General features: G+C 40.2%; 1 protein-coding gene across 5 annotated transcripts in view; it reads left to right on the plus strand.

The window, feature by feature from the left end:
* DNM3 (dynamin 3) overlaps nucleotides 1-16121 on the plus strand; it is a 373749-nt gene extending 357628 nt beyond the window's left edge. For 2 of the 5 annotated variants that reach the window (XM_079761527.1, XM_079761525.1), the window contains one exon: nucleotides 15978-16108. In XM_079761527.1, the coding sequence (XP_079617653.1) occupies nucleotides 15978-16014 (37 nt within the window). In that variant the 3' untranslated portion in view covers nucleotides 16015-16108. Of the gene's footprint in view, nucleotides 1-6938; nucleotides 15023-15047 lie in introns of those variants that run through there. The other 3 variants (XM_079761532.1, XM_079761533.1, XM_079761529.1) reach the window with 2 other exon arrangements.
* Nucleotides 16122-16876: the final 755 nt, after the last annotated feature.

Here is a 16876-nt window from a genome sequence, read left to right on the forward strand (position 1 = left end):
ACCCTTATACCTTCTACTTATATAAAACCTGTCTTGTGAATAAATGCTCAAAATAAGAAGCAAAGTGCAAACACAATGTTGAAATTTTAAATACTACACCCCATAATCTGTCCTCTTAAAGCAGACATTTGCAAGAGGAGGTCCTGGGTCATAGCTAGCTGCCTTTCCACTTCACCTGGGGGTGCACTCCTGTCTCATTTGTCCTTGGGTAAATTCACTCATTCATGTTCTCTGAACTGCTCTTTGGGACGCTGCCCTCTGCAGGTGCTGTGGAAGGCTGTAAGCAGGACAAGGTGTAATCTCGGTCCATAGGAATTTTACAATGTCATTCAGTTGATAAGCTATGCATATATGCCTTAAATTTTAAAAAGGATTAAGTCATTCAAGAGGGTTGTGGACAAACAAGGATTTTAGTCCCTGGGAAAGAGATGCTGTGGGCAACCCCTAAGCCAGCTCACTGATGCCACCAGAATCAATATTGCCTGGTGCAGCTCTGGGGGTCTGTTCAGCAGAACCCCCAGGAGAGGTGCTCTTCACAATGTTAGAAAACTCAGAAGTAGTTTCTGTTTTTGTTCTCTTTTGTTTTCTAAGAAATTGGCCAAATGTAGCCAAAAGAAAGGAGGTATCTTATTTCTTGTGGTTTAGTAGACAAATCCTTCCCCTTTTTTTCTTTTTTTTTTGGACCTGTTTCATCAACAAGATAAAATAAGTTGGACAAGTTGATGTCAAGTTCTTGTGGCTCCTAGAAACCTGAGATGCATAACCCTCCCATGATCCTAAATGTAATTATATATAAATTGAATTTTTGAGACGTGGTATTTTAAAGCTTTAATTATACTTAATAAGTAGAACTTATAAAAGAAGCCTATCCCATATTCTTTTTTATGCAAATAACGACCCACTTAGATATCATTCCTCTAGAAATGTCAATCTTTGTATATCATTTTTTAGGGTGTGTGTTTGTTTTTTTAATCTTCATCCACCTAGCTAATTAGGTTGGACTTCTACCATACTCTCTCCAAGGATGAGAATTTGGAATGCATGTTTAGAGAAGTTTGCTTTCTATGCAAGCATCCCTAAGCAAGTAGTTATTTCTCTGGTGATGAAGAAAACTACCATAGTATAGTATCTTGGTCCTTATAATATAAACCTAAAACCGATTTGACCCATGCTTACGTCCCATTCCCAAGATATCAAAGTCTCTTCACATTTCTTTCATCCTTCTTGAGATTTTTTCCCCCAGCACTTTCTCTTATTGCTGGGACATTATCTGGCAAGTGAATTGAACTGCTAAAGTAAAAGAAGGTCAGAATTATTTATCATGCCTTAGAATAGTGGTTTTCAAAGCCTAGTCCCAGGACCAACAGCATCTGGGAACATGCTAGAAAGGTCTCGCCCCATTAGAACTCTGCGTGGGTCCCAGAATCCTGTGCTTTAACAAGTCCTCCCGGGAACTCGGAAGCGCCGTCCGGTTGGGGAAGCACTGCCTTGGAACACGTAGTGTAACTGCTCAGTAGAAAGAATCTGACTGGCAGGTGGTAGATCTTGGTTTCAGCCTAGGGAAGGAAGGACACTGAGCTACACAGAGGGGCTCTCACATTCCCCACTCTGGTAATTCCCACGTCCCATCCTGAGGAGGAATAAGGGCAGGGGCAGAAATGTCCATCCATTTCAGTAAAGGTCCTTTCCACCTCACCCCTCATACTGATGCACCAAAGCCGTGTGCCCTATGAATGCTCCCCACCAGTGTCAAGATAGGCCTTGCATCCTGATAGTCAGAACCAGCTAGCCCAGTGAAGAGCACATGAAATGTTGGTTCTTCCAGTTCTTAAGAGAGAATTGAAAGAGACAGGAAGACCCATCACACATTCTTCTGTCTTATCAGTGAGGCCAGTTTCTCCCCCTCAATGCCACCCACCCTGTGTGAGCGTTTGCCTTTCTTACAAAATTTGTCAGTGTCCCAAATCCTGGGACCGGTCCATCCCTGCAGCTACACATGCAACCTCACATATTACATCTTTCCCTTTGGTTTGGGAGCAGAAACATGGCCCTTGTATCGTAACCATAAACCGCCCACACACAACACAGTGTTTCAATAAACACTAAGTGAGTCAAGCTGCTCCATTTCAATAGGAGGGGCTCCTTAATGAAGCCCGTCACTGAAAGAGCAGCTGAGGGAAGCTCGGCACAAAACAAATAACTTCGCTCTGCTCAAAACAAACTGTCTTATGAGGTGAATGTCCTTGGAAATTTGAATGGTTAGGAACCAGACCAATGAAATGAACCTTAACAATAAACCCTGAACGTTTCTCTGGTGTTGAAGTTGGCAGACATCTTAGCATTACTTAATAAAATTCATGCTGAACAACTTCACGCTCCTCCTGAATTGCTTTCTAGTTCTATATACAGACTAGAGGCCCGGTGCATGAAATTCGTGCACTGGGGAAGGGGGTCCCTCAGATCAGCCTGCACCCTCTCCAATCCGGGACCCCTCAGGGGATGTTCGACTGCCAGACATCCCTCTTGCAATCTGGGACTACTGGCTCCTAACCACTCAACTGCCTGCCTGTCTGATCACCCCTAACCTCTCTGCCTGCCAGCCTGATCACCCCTAACTGCTCTCCCCTGCTGGTCTGATCACCCCTAACTGCTCTCCCCTGCTGGTCTGATCACCCCTAACTGCTCTCCCCTGCTGGCCTGATTGCCCCTAACCGCCTCTGCCTCAGCCCCCTCCACCCTGGCTTTGTCCGGAAGCTGTCTGGTCTAATTAGCATATTACCCTTTTATTAGTATAGATTATTGGGGGGGGGGAATTATTGTTTTAGAAAGAAAATGATGTTCATTTCTTCCAGAAGATTTAGGGGCTCTGTAGGATTTTTTAACTACTAAGTGCATATATGGGTTACTTTCAGCTGAAGCTGGGCATATTTTAAAGAAGTCATAATTATTTTGAGAGGACATGATGGAAATTTTCTTTCTCATTCTTTCAATCATGAAATCACCACTCAGGTATGCTGTTCCCATTCAATGGAAGGTCCTAGGGACTTTTGAAAAGCTCATAATGTATAGATTCTCTGATTTATTTGAAAAAAAGGTAGGATGAGCCAAAGACCATGCTAAGCTCTGGGATATGGTGGTGAACAAGACAGACAAAAGTCCTGGCACGTGGCAGAAAGCTGCATTCTCCTGGTGTCTAGCCTTCTGGACTGTCGTCTTTCTCTGGTCCCATCAGCATGGTGCAAGGACTGGGGAGGAGGTTAATGAGAAGTTACTGGGCCATCAGAGTTTTGAAATCTTTCTATCCTGTATCCCCAGTGTTGACTTCCTCCCTTCATTCTTCATCACTTAATTTCTGGTTTCTTTTACCTCATTACAGACCTGCATTATCTTACGACATTCAGGTTTTATATGCCACAGTTAAAATCCTCTTTGCCATTCCTTTGATCACATTTTTGTATTTTCAACCTCCCAGAACATATTCTCAGAGTCTGAATTACAAAAATTTGCTCTATTTTTCTTACTTAAATTGGGGTGCTATACTAGAACTCCTTGCATATTTGTTTTATCCCACTTGTCTTCCACCACAAGTAGATTCTGAGTTCTTAAAAATCATGCAGCATAATGCAGTACACATAGTAGGTGCTCAATAAATAATGCAGGCAATGCATAACTGGAAGGCATGTTGTAGGTCCTCTAGTGAGTCTCCTATGTCATATATGAGAAAACTGAGGCTTAGATATAGTTAGTGAGTTAATAATTGTACAAATTGGCTATTGGAGCTGGAATTACATCTTTTGACTTCTGATTCTGGATTCTTTCTGTATAAACTTGATGCTTCAAATAAGCCTCAAAGTGTTACGTTTCCAGACTCATTGAACCTACTCATTGACCTGGCCTATACTCTAACCTGGTTAGACATCTGTGTTTGGGCACTTTTCGTATATTTGTTCATTATTTAATAAACATTTATTCACTGCCTTCTAATCACATTATACTAAACGCTGAAGACATATAATAAATACAGACTATGTGGTCTCTGCTCTCAAGGAATCTACTAGGAGGACACAGGCAATAATTTAGAAAATGAATACATAATTAAAAACAGGGGTAAGTACTATGAAATACACAAACATCATGAAGTGATTGGGGTGATGGTGGTCAGAAAGGGCTGAGGAAAGACATTTGAGCCAAGAACAAAAGGATCACAAAAGAACCCAGTTTGCATTCCTTTCCCTGTTTGGCTGTAGTCCTTGGTCCAAACTATCACGTGTGCATGAAACAATTTCCAGTCCACCATGCCACGCTGTATCCTACTTGTCACTGAATTTATAGTTTAAGATGCACTTTTTTCCAAATGAAATTCCCTAACTCCATGGTCGGCAAACTGCGGCTCGCGAGCCACATGCGGCTCTTTGGCCCCTTGAGTGTGGCTCTTCCACAAAATATCACGGCCTGGGTGAGTCTATTTTGAAGAAGTGGCGTTAGAAGAAGTTTAAGTTTAAAAAATTTGGCTCTCAAAAGAAATTTCAATTGTTGTACTGTTGATATTTGGCTCTGTTGACTAATGAGTTTGCCGACCACTGCCCTAACTGAATCTAACCCATGATTGAATCTTCTAGTAGAATTTCCCTTCTTTAAGTTCAAATTCTGGCCAACTCCTTTGCCCTTCCCCCAATAACTGCTTAATTGGTAAGAATACTTTTCTATAGATAGCGTGATTATTTATTAAATTGAATGAGGACTGGGGGCCTATTATTTAATATTTATTTCAAACACCTGCTAAAGAATTGAGCAGTCAAATACTTTATAGGTGGAGTTTCCAAGGGTCTAAATCGTACATGTCACCATAGTTTTGTGTGTGTTTATTTTGCTATAGCACTCATTTACTAACAAATACCTTTTGTGTCATGGGAAAATCATTGGATAACACAAGTTCTTATAAGTTGTTTCTTACCTTAGGAGTAACTTTCACTTATCCAGTTGTCCAACATTCCATGGCTGAATGACAAGCCCTAAGATAAACATTGCAAGAATGTGAAGATGAGTAAGCCCACTTCTATTGGTGGAGGGAAGAGAAGCATAAACCTAATTAGGATTCCATGTGATACCAAGTCATGTTGATATGCTATAGAAACAATGTATCAAGATAGGGGAAGGGAGATCAGAGAAGACTTCACCCAGGTGGGTCTTGAAGGATGAATATCAGTTCCAGTTGAAGAACAGAAAGATACTGGGATGTAACACAAGCTAAACACTATATAAAACAAGTTAAGTGGACATGACCTCTGGCCTCTAGAACCTTCCCATTGAAGGGGAAAATGATGCAAGTTCAAGATTCAGGACATAAGTTAAATACGGCCATTTAAAATGAACATGAGCACTATGCTAGTGAAAGAACAGACATTTTGCACCGTCATAAGTAAAAAAGGGATTATGGGAGGATTTTTTTCCAGCAGGGAATGGCCAAAACATTTCAGTTGGTCATGGTAGCCAGTAGCCTCTCCGCAGGAAGAGGACTTACTTGTTTACTCCATTAAACAGCTAGTATTGGTTTCGTTTTGTTACTGTGCCCATAAAGTATCTCCAGTTATACTTTCAAAAATTGAGTATTTGCTTAATAAGAAGACTAGTATAAGACGTTAAGCTGGAATGCACTTTCCCAAGGAAACCTTTCTTCTAAAGCCACTTAGACTTTTTTAGGTGAAGGAACTCTACTGATACCTATGAGTTTGTGCCTAAGTGGTTGACATTTTTACCACTAGTCAACAATATCTCTTTTGCTTTGTTTATTTCCTTAAGTATCTGATTTTATTTTATAGCTTTGTGATTTTTTTAAAACATTTCATGATTGTTTTCTCTAACTTTTCTAACTTTCCTTCTTTATACCTGAGAAAGGATATTTGATTTGATCAATTTAGTGTTTCCAATACAGAAGGAAATTCCATGACGTTCAAGAAGAGGTCTTTCTCAGGGGAGGGGGGGACCAATGAGATCAATGGGAGAGTTTTAATAAGAAAAAAGGTGTTAATTTATAGAGTTTATTGAATTTGGTAGGTTATAAAAATCATTCCCCAAGATACTACATACGAAGCCAAGTACACACACAAAGACTTATTAATACACTTAGGAAATAAATGTGGGAGATCAGGAAATGAAGAATATTACTTGGTAAAGTTGAGATTGTCAGGTACAATAATATTACATTATCGTGAGTTTGTTTATTCAGCAACCTCAGCTATCAGAAACACCATTACTAACTAGAAAGTGAGCAAAATTACTACTAATAATAAAACTTCTAGGACCCAAAATGGGAACAAGAGGTCATGCAATTTACTCTGGTGCTCAGATACTTGGGTACTCATCCTGAGCCTATTTACACTTATTGTAGAGAACTCCAGAAACCTTGATTCTCTGGTTTTCTGCCAATTAGATGTCCATATAGAACAAATTGGAGAAAGCAATTGCTGAAGTCAATGAGAAATGATCACTAATATCCTGACAATGAGAAAAAGAGGAAGATATTACATAAAGGAAAATAAAAATTCAAAACCCCTCCGTTCTCTAAGGCCTATCATTGGTTCCTAGACTATACCTTATAGGTTACACAGTACAGTTAACGCTCTGTGATCATACGCTATTGGCTAAGAATATGCAGTATATTTTAAATGGTTTTTCAATGACTTAATATTTGCACTACTATTGGGAGGGATGACTTATGTTTTCAGAAAGATTTGCATATGAAAAAACACCTCAATTTTGTTTTAAAAAATGATGGGTGAATGAAAGCTAACAGTATTAAAATTATCACAGGTGGCAACCACTCCTGCTGGCCTGTCTCTGCATGAGCATGTGGGCATTGGCTCTTCTTCAGTGTCTTTGGGGCAGCCTTCTGTAGATAGTCTACCTGTTTCTTTACCTTTCTCTTTCTCTCTTTCTAGCCGGAGACCACCCCCATCACCAACTCGTCCCACTATAATCCGTCCACTAGAATCCTTATTAGACTAAACGGAGTGTCTGGCATGGCAGTTAATTACTAATGAATTATATGAAAGCAACATATTTGATAACCATTGCAGTAAATCATGAGTAGTCGCATGTGTGGACATCAGTAGACAAGTAACCAGTTTTACTAATGCATCCGTCACTCATCTGCATTGCTCATGGTATGTCAAACCATTGGGGTTTGACTCTTGGAAACTGCTGACCCTTCGAGCCTTCCTATTTGTATCGACCAAGGTAGGTTTGTATGGCAGCCCTGTACCTTGGGGACTATATGCCTACGCTGGCATATATTTGAAATTTCTTTGAACAAGAAATTTCCCAGGTTACCTTCCAGATAGCCCATTAAGTATAATTCTTAAGAGATATCAGATGGTGGGCTTCGACCTAAGCCATACACATTTATTGTGCCACATTCTGTTTGGGCTGACAGAAATGGTGTTGTTTAGTAATGTTTCTGTCTACTCCGTAATTACCTGTTTAGATCCATTCCTTCCTCTTTATTTCATAAGACTGCTGGGAAGTGATTTTCTTTTTAATTGGGATTTCTTAAGAATAAAGCTTTTCCAGAAGCGCGAGGTCATTCTCAAAGGAAAAGTTACTGCCTTGGTTGCTCCAGAGGGCTTCCCCTCATGCCAGTGTGTTTGGTTTCATGCTAGAAGCACATTCAACAGCCAGCGACTCAGAGCTTGTTTTTCTTAGGCAGTTGATAGATTTGACTAGAATTCAGGAAGAAGCAAAATATCACATCTCTACAAGCATCTGGAAAATGTATTTTCTTTATTCATTTATATAATCACCATCTCCTAGGTCACAGTGAGGCTGACATGGAAAATATCTTTTTCTTTTTTTTTCAGATTCATCTAATTTTAGGCATGGCTGATTATGCTTTGACACTAACTCCAGTTGATTTATTAATTTTGTTGGTTGGAGCAAAAATATTCCTCTCTCTGCTGATATGTAATTCTCTTACGTAAAAATTTATCCCACCTTTAAAACAAGCTTAAAGTAACTTTCTATCCATTCTAGGCTTTCTTCACGAATCGTGAGCCTCACTATGGGATAACCATATTTAAGGAGTGGAACCTGGAATAAAATGAAAAGTCACTTAGACAACTTCAGAGTCTTTATCCAGGTCATTCCAGAAAATGGCATTAAGACATTGAGATCCAAAGCAAATGGGCAAATTGTAACGTTTCTGAAATTTACAAGAGCCCTTTCACCTGGGGGTTAATAGTTCAGTCTCGAGGCAGAGTTTCGATGACCTAGGACCAGATGATTAGCACATAGGAAACAGCCAGAAGCCAACTGGAATTTTGTCTGCTAACTGTTCCCAGACAGCAGACCAAGTATTCACTGGACGGCGGCGGCCCGAGACTCTATTTCATATTCTGCAGAAGTAAATCAGTTTTCACCAACTGAAATGTCTCACTTTGAAAGTAGCAAACATGATTTGTATGTTAACTTAACTTTAATTTCCTGTGTAGTTTATACCCAAAGCAGGCACCCATAAAGTATGAAGTAAAAACTTTCAACCATTATTAAAAAGAGAACTCGCCAAGCTAAATGGCATTGTTTTGAACTTATTCTAAAAGGTTACAGCTAGCCCACTTAGGCAAAACTCAGAGAGTTCAAGATTCATAAAAAGGGCATTTCATCTCTTAAGTTATGTGATTGTATAAAGATCACCACCCTAAATCTTCTTATATCTTTTCTTTTCCATTGGAAAAAAATATTAGCTCTCTGTGAAGGAAACATGTTCTTTTTAAAATAGTGTCATAGCTAAATGGAAATACGTTAAGTAAACATTCATAGTAAAATAATCTACAGTGAGATATTTTTATAAAATCCTCTCTTTTAAGGATTCCCTTTGCTTCTTCCTTTGAATTCTCTAAAATAGGCAGCTCCCGGAACATATACTCCAGGGTTTGGCTTTGTGCTACATGTGGTTTTGCGTTTTGCTGTATTTCAAAAATGTCCTTCTGTTAAAGGAAAATATTGTGGATAACCACAGGCGTGTTCTTAGATCAGCACAAGCCGTGTCAGAGAAAATTGGAGATTCTTTTTCCAAGTTCCTTTCCCCTGATCCTATGTAGTCATAAACAATGGCATTTGTCCTCTTTGGCCCTTGCTCTCAGTATAATCACACAGTTTCACTGTCCCAACTGTCTCTCTTTGTGGGTCTATTTTTCTTCTAGTTATTCTAGTTCGAGTTATTTCTGATGAGACCTAGCCTCCCCTGGAATTTCAGTCGTTGTGTTAGAGAATATTTTTATTTTGCTACAGTGTTGCATGATTAGCATTAATTCCATTTCCCAGAGTTTTGCATCCCGCTAAAGGGAGATGTCAATGTGAATGAAGTGGGGAACACTAGGGTGTGTATGTATAGTTTGAAGTACAGTGTTCATATCAGGCCTTAAGGTGGGAATGTAGCTCAATGAGCTTCCTGAGTGTTTTCCATTCCACTTCGGGTCTATTGTAACTTCCTCTGAACTCTGATATGGTCTATGTAATAGATGGAACTTCTTCATGTCTAGCATAACAAAATAAAATACACAGCTTTTTAGGAGTTGGAAAAGTAAACTGTCTATTTGATAGGTCAATCTATTTTATTGTCACATGCTAAATCTTGCATGCTTATTGACTAATTTGGAATAAACATTTACTCAACTATGGACAGGTTATTGAAATAGTATTAATTCAGAACAGCTATATTGCATTTCCAGAAATCATCTACCAAAATTACTCTTCTGATTATTGCTTTTAGCTGTGTTTTATAACATAGAAGAGCAGTGGGGTCTATTTATTAACAAATTGCCTACATGTTCAGATGCAAACTCATCTATTCCAAAACATTATCATGAAACCAGTTTCTGATTTAGGATTAAAATTTTAGGATTAAAAAGTAGTCCTATAGATTAATTTTATGACTTTTCAGTATAGCATCAGTCATAATTCTCAAATATGAATGGGACCTAATACCAGTATGTGATCAATGTTGATGTTTTCCGTGTACAAACACCTTTTCTATGCATGTGTCTTTATGTGTAACAGTATATACACAGTTTGTTTCTGTAAGTACCTGTATTTTGTGCCCCTTTGGATAAGTAGGTTTAAAAGCCCTTGTTAAAATTCCACAAGCATGAGTGTGATTGTATGTGCACTGTATGTATGTGTATGGGTATAAATATGTATGTACATATGTGCTTTGTATGTGTGGGTCTGAATCTATTTTTTAAACTGTGCTAATACAAGAGGTAGCTTTGGAGAGTCTGCCATAATATGTAACAACAGTGGTCCATTTCTCAGACAGTATGTGAGGCATACAAAATTTTATCCAGATTGTATTCATGCTGAGAGGCACAAAGCTAAGAGTTACCATGACAATATGGTGGAGTAACATCCACAGGCATTTGTATCTAAATCACAGCATTGCTGTCTAAGAAGAAATAACCTTTGCTGATATAGTTCAATCAGAAGTGTAAGACCTGGAAACCTACCTTCAAGATCTCTAATTATCCTTGGATTGCTGAGCTGACTCTTAAACAGCTAAGTTGGTCTACATAGTCATATTTTCTTTCCAGTAAAGGTTAAAAAAATAGAGGGATACAGTAATATAATAAAAGTAATGGATCTCTCTGAATAAATTGGCTAAAAATGCAGAAGTTTCTTAATATTTTGGAGATAGGTCATCGATCCCCTTTTTCAGGTGAACACTTTTGTATTTGGAAAACAATGTAATTTGAAATTGACAGGAATCTCCTTAACATTGAGACTAAATCCTACATAGAGGTCTCTATTTATGGAACTCAATGAAAGGAGATATTATGTGAAACTCAAGGCATGAGATTTGTACCATTTCACCCAGAGGACTGTTAGCTCTGAACTGAGAGTTAAATGTGAAGGAAGCTAGATGATTTTCAGAGAAACAATTTTGAGTTCACTCAATCACTCAGTCCTTTCTTAAAAGCTCAAATGTGTCTTCTAGGTCATCTTAAGTCATCCTGTCTAGTTGGTGTGTTTAAAATTATGTGGTGCTCTGTATTCTGAGCTTTAAGACTATTTTAAAGCATATGTAGTATAAGCTTTGCTCTTGGTATATATGTGTAAGAATGTGTGAATGTGTGAGAATGAGAGAGGGGAAGCTCAAGGACAGTCTCTTGTTTGTCTGAAGGACCTGTTCATTCTGGTATGTTTGTGAGACCTTTTACTTCTCTGGTCTGGATTTCTCGCCTGGCTCAGCTCAAGGCATCCATTTCTCTAATTTTTATCCTTGAATCCCTCCAACTTTGCTCATTATGTAATGTTTTGAAAGTTATGATAAAAATTACTCTGTCTAACCTCTTGCATTGTCTGCTGCCGTGATAAAAATTATTCCTGCCAACCAGAAACTTCACCATGACTGCATTGGAGTTGGATTTCATGTGTACAGCCTGTGTTTTGCTTGCTTGTCTATGTTATTTTCACTCCCCTTTTTAAATTAAATTCCTCTTTTGCCTTTTTATGAAGAAGCAGTGTACAGAAGCAAAATCTTGTCTCTGCTGTTGTCTTTGATTAATTTGAGCCAGAATACTTTCCACTGTCTTCTTGGCACTTTGGGGTTTCTTAATGCTGGTATATGGATGGACTCTGCAATGGAAATTTTGAAGCCAGTTCCTAAAGCCTGTATCAGTTGTGAAGGTCACATGTACCTGTTGTGAAAATGTGAAGCTGTATTTCTGAACCTGAAATAAATGATAACATTTGAAGGACTCCCCCTCCTCATTTTTGTATGTATTCGAGTCATGTCTATGCATAACAGTAAAGATCTGAGACTTGTAAATATTTCTAACGCTTTTGATCGAATTGGCCCAGAATTACCAACGTGGAGAATAACATTTGGCATTACTGTCATTAATTCAGGGAAGAATGAGATTTTTAAAGGGAGCAGCAAATGGGAAAAATCAAAGGCAGGAGAGTGGGAGACATTTATTCCTGATTTGAAGTCATTGTTGGACTAGATTCGAGAAGGGCCCAAACCTTAGACAGCTGGAAGGTGTGACATGACACCTGCCAAGAGGCGCTGCGACATTTTGCTATTGCAAAGGAAGTGTTCATGAAAAACCCTGGGAAGCAGAGGGAAGAAGAATACTTTGCCCATATGTTAGATCCACAGAAGGCATGTCTTACAGAAAATACTGAGTTCCTGACTCAATAGTGGGCCTCCATCGTTTACTCACTGGGAATTAAGGGGACTAGTTAGCCCCTTTCCATTTCCCCAGTGTTAAGAGAATGGAAGAGTATTCAGTAGTTACCCACATCCTTGTCCTCCTGTGTTTCCAGAGAATAAAAGACTCATCATTCAGAGTTTTGAGAATTGGTCCCTTACCAACATGCATATTCCCAGATTGTGCTGTCCAAAAGCAGAGACAAGAAGGAATGGGACGGGTGGGGGGCAGATGCTAGTTTACTCTCCTTGTGTTCAGGATCCGCTCACAGTGAAAAGGTGAATTGGAAAGACTGTTGTGCTAATTCCTGCTGTCCTGCGGTTATTTGTCTCACACATCTCCCACGCGTGGATCAGTCACTGCCTTCAAAGGCAGCTGCTTACTGGAGAGGGAGTCAGGATGAGAGCCTTGTTGTGCATGTGTGTGGGGTGCTGTGCAGGTGAGGGGGGCGGTGTTTTACTGCATGATTCTTCATTCAGAATAGTTTCTAGTAGAAATTACCAAAACCAAGGGACCTTAGTGTAACTATGTGACAGATTTCCATTTTTATTTTTAAAATAGTACTGGCACCCGTGTAAATATCTTCTCAGTTTTCCAGAATCTTGTTTTTCTGCAGGAATCTTTGAATTGCATACTGAGAAACTCACCAGGTGTTTGGGTGAGATGGCTGTGGTGCCCTCCTCCCTGGTACACCCCACACCCACCACGGTCACTCTGAAGACCATTTGTACTGATCTTTCACACTGCGATGCCTAATAACTAGAATACATGCAAGCGATGTTGGCTGAAGTTTCCCAGAGTGCATTCCATGAGATTTTAATGTTTTACACAAACATTGGGTTTCTTGGTTAAATGTAGCTGGTTAAATGAAAATTCTATTATGTGTTGTTGTTGTTTTTCCTGGAGGACTGTACAGAAGTGTTAATATCAGGTTAGCATCGTGAGCCTCCAGGAGAGGGTTAGTGTCTCCATGTTTCTCAGACTCACTTGGCCGTTGATGCTTTGTTCACAGAGCATTTCACAGGCTGGCGGGAAAAGGCACTGGGTGTGACCAGCCCAGCAGAGACAGTGGTCACCTGTGAGAGCGGCCGGCGCTCCCAGCGGTAGGACAGTCCTGCTGGCGCTCTGGTGCTTTGTCATAGGAGTGTTTGGACCTGAGCAGGAAGGTCCCATGGGAACAGGCGGCATGAAGCAGTTTAGAGAGGTGCACGCAGTGAGTCTTAGCGAGCCTGGTGGAGGATGCAGATAGTTTTCAGTACCTTTTCTCTCTCGCTCTCCAAACAAGAGCTCCTTCAAAAATTCCATCACCCCCATTTTATTCTCATAAAGGAAAGGATCAAGGCTGATTTCAAATAAAAGAGCATCAGAGAAGAATCGAGAAGGATGCCTATTTGCATGGCCTTTCTTGTCCCCACGTGCCCAAGACTCCAGGCTCCCTGCTGCTCTAGGATGTTAAGTTCCCTGAATGTTGGGCCAAGAAAGCAAGCAGAGACGGTTTTGTGAGATTGTGACAGGAAAGGAAACTGTCCTGAGGAAGACCCTGCCGGGGATCTTGCCACAGGCGTGTCACCGTGAGGCCGGATGGCAGCCCTGAGGCAGATCGGAGAGGATTGGGGTGACTCATCACTCTCACTGATACTTGGGTCTTTTCTGTATGAATTATGCCGTGTTCCATACTCAGCTTTTCCTGTCTCCTCACCTTCCTGTTTTGGCAGGACAGTTCTGGGAAGTTATTTTTCAGAAAGCTTACGAAGGTAGAACCTGACATCATAATCTTGGTTATAATGTTGAATACTGCCATGAGGGGCTTTGAAATTTGTTAGCTACTCAGTGTTCAAATATAGTCCTCCGACTTGTATTTTAGAGGCGGCAACAGTATCCGGTACCTTTGAAACTCTTTATATCAAAGGTCCAAATAGTCTCAGGACTTGCCTTCAAAGCACTTCAGCATGGCGCAAGCAATACATAGAAAATAATGGAAAGGAAATAGCCAAACCCAGACTGCTGTGATCCGTGACCTAACAGACTCCGAGAGGAAAGTGAGACCCAGGATAAGGGAAGAGGAAGAGACAGAGTTGTTTGAGGGGATAAACGTCATTCTGAGGTTGGAAGCAAATATTCTCCCTGTTGGTGAAATATACAGGGTGTCCCCCAAAAATGTATACACACTTTAACAGCTGATAGCTCAATTGATGTTTCTGTCTTTTCAGATTTAACCCATATTTTGGGGGATTACCCTGTATTCTGAGACATGGAGTTTCTGGCCCTGTGTCTGGGTTAGAACACCAAAGTAACCCAACAGAAAAGCGCCGTGGCAAATGCAAACAGAATGTCCCTTCAGCACTGGGGACTCGCTGCTCGGTTTAATAGCTCACCTTCCCACCCTGCTGAGGTCATTAAAGTGTCCCAAAGCCCTCCAGGACACAAAAATAGTTTGTTTGCTGGGCAGGTAATAAATCTCATTGAGCCTGCCTGGAATTTAATTCCACTTTCTTCATGAAAACACCAGGGACACCCATTACCTAGATTTCCACAGCTCAAGGCTTGCAGATCCCTGCCCCCCCCCCCCCACACACACACACACACACACACACACACCTCCTCACTTGAAAGGTTAGGTACCAATGACAAGTTTATATGGATGGGAGGCCTCTTTAGTGTAGGCAGCTTAAATTGGACCAAAGAAAAAATGGTCTTGGACTTGGGGGAGGTGAGGTTTTTTTATGTTGGTTTTTTTTTTTTTTTTTGACTACTGCTCAGAAATAGCCCCATCATTTTGGCTCCTTAACATCTTAGAGAAGATGAAAAAGAAGTTTGTTTTTGTGTTTGTTTGTTTTTTAGACTTCATTGCTCCACTCACTGAAGTGTTACAAGAGTAAGACGGAAGTGAGTATGTTGAACATGTAGCCCCAGAGAAGTCCCGCAGAGGGTAGGGCGCTGACCGAGCTAACCTCCCGGCTCATGGCTTGCGGTAATGTTGAGTCTGTTCCCGATTTGGTTAGAAAGAGGAAATTGAAGTGTAGATACTGCCGGAAACCAGAGCTGTGCCGGGTGCTGGAGACTTGACTGGACCTTCTCCAGCCATGAAACACCCAAAGAGGCTGATGTCTAAATGAAGCCCCATGGACCAGGCCTCCCCTTGTAGTTTCCCTCGGCCCGGAAAGGCTATCACATCAGGATATTCACCTGCAGCAAATTCTTACTTGCAAATCCTTTTCTCCAATCCTGACATTTTCTGCATTGTGATTACATAGCTCATTTGATCTTTTGACACCTTCTCATTTGACATCATCTTGAAAAAAATGTCACCTGTCATATTTCTATATCAACTCCCTCTCCCCCTATGGAGATTGCAGAGCATTTATGGAAATCTTTGGAAATAAGTGGATGTCCCAAAGTCAGGGTGGGAAAGAAATACTTGAGTCATGAAGGTATTTGGCTCTGGTACTGTGCCCAGTTCTCCTGAATGCGATTGCATGGGTTCCTCATTACATGGCACAAAGTAAGATTTTGGAGTGGACTCAAAAGGGCTCAAATCTACCACACTGCTGATCGCCAGAAAAAATCCTGGGAACAGCTAACTGCCACATGGCATTCTCCCGTGTCCCCCATGTGTCTGCATGCTTTTTTGGTCTAATTTGAATTGGACTTTTGTGGGATAATTTTGCATGTTCTTATTTGGATTTGTTTTGTAACTCAAACATAGTGTGCTTCCTCTGCATCTGTGTGTGTGGGGTTTTTTTGTTATTTGTTTTGTTTTGTTTTCACTAGGCGACCCCCTCCTGCCGTTCCAGGACGACCATCTTAACCCCATCATCCATCTCCTTTCGTTTCCAACAGCATGTCCATCGTGGTGTTTAAAAGCCTTTTGTTTGCACTATATGTTATATGTACATAAAAACTTTTATTTTTGATCCATGTCTATAATAAAAACAAAATTTATTCTATATATTTAAAAAAAATGAAATGTGTCCTGTTTCTTTTTTCTAAAGAAGACCCAAATGAAAAAAAGAGTTTGTTTCAACTAAAACCAGGTAAGGTAAAAAATACATAATTTGCTCTTTTAAGGAGCTTAACTTGAAAAACGATTGATTTTAAGTTCTTAAAGCATGGCGATTTAAGATGCTATTGGTGTGAATGATAATCTATCTTCAATTGAAATGTCTGTTCAATAAAAGTATGAAAAGATGCGGTAAACCTTCTGGTGTCTAGAAGAGAAAGCTGATTCATTTCAACCTGCCTCCAAGGATCCATTAATAATTATTGCATAAAAACAGCTTTCTGTTGCCCGGCCGGCGTGGCTCAGTGGTTCAGCGTCAAAACTATGAACCAGGAGGTCATAGTTCAATTCTCAGGGCATATATCCGTGTTGCAGGCTCGATTCCCAGTGTGGGCTGTGCAGGAGGCAGCTGATCAGTGATTTTCATCATTGACATTTCTCTCTCTCCCTCTCCCTTCCTCTCTGAAATCAATAAAAATATATTTTTTAAAAACGGCTTGCTATTTTTGTTATTTTTCTAAATATTCTTGTAGGAGATAAAATATGTAAGATCATGGAAGAAATTGTAGGTCCTAAACACATAAGCCTCTATTTTGGCAAATTTAGAGGGAAAATACTGTTCAGAATAAAAGTACAAGGCAAGGAAATGTCACCTTGATAAAGACTTTTT

The sequence above is a fragment of the Cnephaeus nilssonii genome (genome assembly GCF_951640355.1).
Source record: "Cnephaeus nilssonii genome assembly, chromosome: 21".
Taxonomy (NCBI): domain Eukaryota; kingdom Metazoa; phylum Chordata; class Mammalia; order Chiroptera; family Vespertilionidae; genus Cnephaeus; species Cnephaeus nilssonii.